Here is a 7,198-nt window from a genome sequence, read left to right on the forward strand (position 1 = left end):
CAATAACTGACATTGATATGGCCGAAATGTTTGGCATTCAAGTTGATGACAAAGATAAGGAGAAGGATGACAGTTCTTTGCCTGCTGATGGTAACACAAGCCCTAGAAATGCAAATGAGGATGAAGAACAGCTGATGAGAGAGGCTGCAGATGATGTGGATGATGCAGATGATAATGAGCTGGTTTGTTTGTATGACAAAGAGAACCCAGTTATTGAGGTGGGAAAGTTGTGTCCAAGCATGAAGGAGTTTAGGATGTCTTTCAGGACCTATGCAGTGAAAAAAGAGTTTGATGCCAAGACTATGTGGACTGATCGAAAGAAATTTTATGCTCGGTGCAAAGGTTATGATGGTGGTGGCAATCCTTGCAAATGGTACTTGTCTGCCAGACTACAACCTGATGGAAATACAGTAAGGGTAAATCAAATACCACACCCGCATACATGTATGACCACTTCACAGAGAGTTTCAAAGATGACATCACAGCTTTGGGTTACAGAGAAGATTACTCCTATTTTAGCTAAGACTCCAAACACTACTGCAAAGAGTCTTAAAGTTGACTTGGAGAAGCTGTACCCCAACCAGCTGCAATATACCATAGTGTGGAAAGCAAAACAAAGGGCCATGAAATTATTGTATGGTGACTAGGCAAATACATTTAGGATGTTGTATAGTTTTAAAGCAGAGGTGGAGAAGAGGTCACCTGGGAGTGTGGTGGAGATAGATACAGAGGTAACAGAGGATGGCAAGGTTTTATTCAGCAAGTTTTTTATGTGTTTGAAGCCTTGCATAGATGGATTCAAAGTAGGTTGTCGTCCATATTTGAGCATAGACTCATCTTTTTTAACTAGAAAGTGGAATGGTCAGTTGGCTGCATGCAATGCTCTAGATGGACACAACTGGATGTTCCCAATTGCAATAGGAATGTTTCAATCAGAGACAGAGGCATCATGGATATGGTTCATGATGCAACTGAAAAGATGCATAGGGCCAGTTTCTCCTTTGGCCATCCACACAGATGCATGTAAAGGGTTGGAAAATGCAGTAAAAAATGTTTTCCCCCATGCTTAGCAGAGGGAGTGTTTTGGACATATGTGGATGAATCTGATAAAAAAATCAGAGGAGATGAATTTGGGCGCATGTGGCCAGCAGCAAGATCCTACACCAGACAGACACATTCCTATCACCTTGGTAAGATATTGGTATCATGTAGTGATAATGAATTTGCTTCATGGTTGAACACCCACCATTCTTTGTTGTGGTATAGATCAGGTTTTAATACTGCCATAAAATGTGATCATATCAATAACAACTTGGAAGAAAGTTTTAACAACAAAGTGAAGGATTTGAAAGACTTGCCTGTGCATGACATGGTGGACCAAATAAGGATCATGATCATGCGTTTGTGGGAGTTGAGAGAAAAGATTGATAATATTTTGGAAGGGGACAAGCTTCCAGCAGTGGTACAACAGGTGGTCAACATGAGTAGAAATCTTTCACATCTATCTGTTGAGAAATCTTCCTTGTGGGGTGCTGAAGTTAGAGATACAAAGAGTGGCAAGAGGCATGTGGTAAATACTGAGTTGCATGAGTGCACTTGCCAAGAGTGGCAGCACACTGGAAAATCATGTGAGCATTCCATACTTTTTTGGCATCTAAACCCAGGTTAAATATGCACCCATATTTGCATGAGTATTATTCAGTACAAAAATTCAAAGCTGCATATGCAAGTCCAATTCCTGCACTGACTGACCAATCTCAGTGGCCTGAGGTGGAAATAGAATTTACCCTGTGTCCCCCTGTCACTAGAAGAAAGGCTGGGAGGCCTAAATAGAGCAGATTCAAAGCTTGGTTTGAGAAAGGTGGTTGTAGTAAGAAGGGGAAAAAGGAAAAGGAAAAGAACAATAAGCCCAAAAGGGCTCAAAAAGGTAACAAAAATAGGTGCAAGTTGTGTGAGGTACTTGGGCACATAATTGGTTCATCCAAGTGCATCTACACTCCTCAGAGGCCAAAGTATGTTTATGTTACTCTTTTTGCAAGTTTTTGATTTTGCTACTTGTTCTAGTATCTAACCAAGTCAAATGCTTTATTTTTTAGGAGGAAGCGTGCAGAAAAAGCCCCACCTCTTGTTGTTGAACAATGCTGGACAGTGAAAAAAGCAAGACTCAATGGCTTTAGAAGGAGGAGCACTAAGCAGATAATGTTTGGTGACAAAGATATGGAGCAAACTGAAACTGTTACTGCTGAACATGAGCTAAGTGTTTCTGTTTTGGACGATGTGATGCATACTGAATCTATTTTGCAGGCGCTAGGGCAATCTGAAACTGTTGCAGATGAAGCAACTGTTGTGCTGCCATGCGAATCTGCTTTGACAGCCGTGTTGCCATGTTTGGAGGTTGTGCTGCCAAGTGTTGAGTTGCAAACTGAAGTAGTTGAACAATGTGTGCCATCTACTCAATCTGCAGAAGTGCAAACTGAAGAAGTGGGACATGGTCAGGTGCAAAAGTTGAGGGAGCCTAGTGGAGTTGGCAAGAAAACCAAGGGGCCAAAAAGCAAGAGCATCAGCATCAACAAACTATGTGCCATGGAACCAAACGGTGGAAGAAAGGAGAAGAAATCGAGTGGTAGAAAGAAGCAAAAGAAATAGAGTCGAAATCATTCAAATTTGATGTGAAAACTTAAGTTTGTTGTCATTTGATGTGAAAACCTATGTTCTTTCATGTGAAAACTTATGTGCTATGATGTTGATTTGACTTGAAATAAAATTCAAAATTGAACCGACATTCAAATTTGAACCTATCTCCAATATTTTTGGAGTTCATTTGTTTGTTCTGTGATGTTGCATTGTTTTATGTACTACTATGCACTTTAGTTCATAAATCCAACCCTTTTTGTGAATTCCAACTCATAGTCACTGAAAATGTTGTCCAAACAGGCTCCAAAGTAAGGGAAAACGGCCCCATTTCTAAGCAAGTTTTTTTCGACCTTCTCAAAATCACCCAAAAAAGATTTTCTTAGCTTATATTATACCTATATAGGATCAATACGAAGTCTCACCTTTTTTGAATAAGTATTCATATTATTTAATTTATTTTTGAAAAAACACCCTTTAATACAAAGTCAGCAATAAAACAAGTTTAAAATTTTAAAATGCAAAAATAACTTCAGATCCTCCTTAGTCACTTCAAAATGAAGCTAAGGTGATGTTTTTGATTTTTTTGCATTTTCGAAACCTCAGACCCTCTTCTCACTCCTTTGAACTCTATGCAACCTCAGTTGAGATAGTCCAATTTGTGAAGGTTTTTTCATGCAAAGATCATTAGATCAAGTTTATCATTTTATATCATAACTATGTAACAAAAAGACTATATGCGCAGGTTTTTCATTTTTTTAGATTTTTTTTGAATTAGTTATACACATTTGAATGTTCGGTCAAACCTTTCAAAACCCCATTGACTGCCTCCAAAACCCATGTAACCCTAGCGCCAAACGTCCACCGTCGATCTAACCCTAACGCCAAACTGCGGCCGTCGGATAGGCCTTCTAGAAGGATTCCGCGGGGGCGATCCGTGGGAGCCCTGATTCTCCAATCTGATTGGCCATTGTTTTTTCGCTCTGACGAAAAGATAACGTTGAGCGGGGGAGCATCTCAGTGACCGTTGGGCCGAATGGATCGGGCCCGGCAGAGCCGGGCGTGCGTGCGCACGGCCATCGAGAGGGGGGGATGGGCTGCATGCGAGAGGGTCAATGACATGTGGGCCATCCCTGTCCCATGCATGCCAAGCAACGTCACAGCCTAGCTATTATGTGCTCGTGAACGCTGTGACACAGCCTAGCCATTTGCATGCGGGCTTGCATGCACGCATCGACGCAGTAAAGCACGATAGGGGCGCAACGTATAGGTACGTCGCATCTAAGCTATTTTAACAAATGCATGTTTGAACGGGACGGACGCGTCGGTGGTGCAGCTCCTTTTTCAGTGTCACGCGCGGATGAACGGGCCTGTTTCACACGCGGCGTCACCGCCGATGCAAGTGCACGAAACGATGCATCTTGCATGTGCCGCCCGTGCCTCTTTGGATGCTCTGCCCGCCGTTTTTGAATTAATGCCCGCAATTACTTATGCCAGTATGAACGGAGAAGAGAAAACGATCGAGAAGGCACCATGTACACATTGACCACGACTGCAACACGGCTATAAAAGGGCACCATTTCCTCATCCCTCTCACACTCATCTCTCAAGCCTCCTCCCCTTCTTCTTTTCGAGCCAAATCCACCACTCGAGCCACCATGCAGTTCAACGGCCCTACCTACCGTCGCCCTCGCACCGTGCCGGAGAGGGAGTACCCGGCCGGAGTCATCGTCGAGAATAGCCTGAGGGTGTGGGCCATCTCAAAGTTGAGGGGCCCTAGAGAGTTGGCTGTCTTCTTCCTCCAAGCCGGCTACCGCCACCTCCCTCCGGGCACTCCGCCCATGTTCCACCTCCACGAGCAGTACGATGGCAACGCCAACGGCTTGGTCATCGGCCTCTACGTCACCTTCACCAACCCCTACGACGCTCACCACCTCCTCGGCGAGGTGTTCTGGTGTGGATGCGAGTTTATCGCGTTCACGACCTACAACATCTTCACCAACTTCCACCACATCTTTCCTCACCCCAACGGCATGCACACCCTCCCCTACCAGATGCCGGAGAACGGCGAGTGAGGGGCGCCGGCTAAGGAGGAGGGGCCAAGGAGTTGTTCGAGTGCGAGTCTTTCTATCTATCTAGCTTGTGTTTGTGTTGGTTCGGGTGTGTGTGCCCGTGTCTTCTATCTATCTAGTTTTAATTATTTTCCTTTCATGTTTTATGAACTATATGTTGTAAGGGGATGCGCCTCTATATGTTCTATCTATCTATGCTACTAGGGTACCCGATGCCCCTCTATCGTGCTATCTATTAATGTTTTTTCGGGCCTAAAGTCTCTCCATTGCATTTTATTTATGTGGCCATGTGTACTAAAAAATGCACTAAAACATGATCCAATCATATAAGTTGTTGTTAGCACGTGTCTAGTTAATTATCTTCCTTTTATGTTTTATGCACTATATGTTGTAAGGGGATGCCCCTCTATGTTGTAAGGAGATGCTACTAGGGGCACACTAGATGTCTTCTTTTTTTGAGAGGGGCACAACCTTTTATGGTTGAAACACACGAGTAAAAACTTTGAAAACACCATAGCACAAATCAAAAAAAAATTAAAATGGTGCTTGGTTGAAATAAACTAGAACCAAACAATTGCAACTTTTTTGGTTCACAAAGACTGCAAGTTAGACTGCTAACTAGAACCAACCTTTTGTTTTAGCCGAAACAACACGGGACCCTAGCATCAGACACGATAGCTTATGCATAAAAATAGCTCAAATAATTATCAGATGAGTTATCTCAAAAAAGGTGACTGCAGGAAACTTAAAATTTGTGAAATAAACTAAAGCCGAAAAGATATATCGATGTCAATGACCGTGTGCACTTTTTTTTGCACTAGCTACACTTCTTTTATCAATGGGCCTGAATATGTTCTATTCGGCCCTGCCTAACTTCTATATGGGCCTGGCCTTTTCGGGCAACTGTGGACGAACCTTTTTTTCCTTTTCTCCCTCTACCACTGAAACTGATGACGAACTGAAGAACTGAAAAAACGGGGCCGAAACAGAGTGAAGAAGACATACCGAATTCGTACAGCGCAACACTTCTATTCAAATATACATATCATTACGATTACAAATGATGCCCAATCTATTCACTTACGACTAATTATCATCACATAAACAAATGCGAGAGCAATTACACAAACATAAAAAAGTCTGGCCATCAGCCCCATCAAATTGCCCTGCTTCTGCAATTCAATGAGTTTCTTCATCTGCTTGTTCAGCTTCTTCAGCTCTACTGTCACTGCTGCATACCCCACAGTAGCCCCAATGGAATGGGCAGATCCAGGGGCCCCAGATCCAGACGCGCCCGATCCAAACTTGCCCAACTTCTCCGCCTCCAACGGTAAATCGAGCTCCCCTGATGCACCCTCCAGTTGAATCCGCTCTATGTACTCATCTAGCCACTCAAAATGGGTGCATTGCTTCAATTTCTGAAATTGGAAGGATGAACCCTAAATCCCAAATCCCATGAAAAATTGGGCAAATATGAAATTGGGAGATAAAAACCAAAATTGGCATATTGAGAAGTAAAATCTCACCTTTCCCTGCTCTGGTTTGCTCTCGCATTTCACGAATTCCCGCCCAAGGTTGCCATTCTTGTCGGTCGTTGTGACTAGCCGCTTCAGGGGTGCGATACGTGGGCATGCAGGGCACCTTGTCATGGGCACTGCGCCATAGCGCGGCCATGAGCGGCGGGAGGCTGAAGCGGAGCTCGACATTGCTAGGTCGCGGCCTGGAACGGCGTTGCTGCGCGTCGTCGCCGGAGAAGAAGAACAACAACGGTCGGGAAGGGGGGAGGGGGGGAGGATGGGCTGGGGTGCTGCACGGCTCGGGGCAAGGCTCAGTGTCCTCTTGTACCAATGCTGACCTAGATAAGTTAGTGGGTCCCGTGATGTGGGTCTCGCTCACCTGATCAATGCTGAGTTGGATAAGTTAGTGGGTCCCACGCTGTGGGTCCCGCTCACCTGATTCGAGTTTTAAACACGTGTCTTTGGATTAGGCAGCAGTGTCGCATGGGAGCTATTTTTTCCAACGCAGAAGTCGCATGAGAGCTATTACAACCAACGACGTCGCATGAGAGACAATTCACACCAACGATGGTGCATGGGAGCTATTTGCCCGGGTGGGCCGGCCAAAGGCCGTGGAGGCCCAGGCCTAGGCGCCTGGGGCAACCTCCGGCTCGGCTGTGGGCCGAATGGCCGCCTAGGCCGGAATTCGTTTTTTTCCTCTGTTTTTATTGACAGTAGTATTTATTTATTTTAGCTATCCCTCAAAAAAATTATTTATTTTAGCTTAAAAATATTACTATTTATTAGTATTCACATTTTTAGCTCCCGTTATTTGTCTTAAATACTGTGTTTCTGTAGAGTACCTTGTATTCCAGAACATATGTGTGATGTGATATATTTCCATTCCCTACATGTTGAAATTATACATCCACAATCTGCAATTGAGTTTTTTTTATTTCTTGCAAAGATAAATCCAGTACCTCTACAATACTGTTTCTC

The 7,198-nt window shown here is 44.0% G+C and overlaps 1 protein-coding gene across 1 annotated transcript; it reads right to left on the bottom strand.

Annotated features, from left to right (window-relative positions):
• Positions 1–5,779: 5,779 nt before the first annotated feature.
• Positions 5,780–6,468, bottom strand: LOC147963183 (uncharacterized). Its single transcript, XM_087531210.1, has 2 exons — positions 6,230–6,468; positions 5,780–6,121 (listed from the first exon to the last, which is right to left on the bottom strand). Exons 1-2 carry the CDS (start codon positions 6,407–6,409, stop codon positions 5,780–5,782), a joined length of 522 nt encoding a protein of 173 aa, XP_087387336.1. The 5' UTR covers positions 6,410–6,468.
• Between the last annotated feature and the right edge of the window lie 730 nt (positions 6,469–7,198).

The sequence above is a fragment of the Triticum urartu genome, chromosome 6A (genome assembly GCF_056163025.1).
Source record: "Triticum urartu cultivar PI428250 chromosome 6A, HENAU_Tu73, whole genome shotgun sequence".
In the NCBI taxonomy this organism is placed as follows: Eukaryota; Viridiplantae; Streptophyta; class Magnoliopsida; order Poales; family Poaceae; genus Triticum; species Triticum urartu.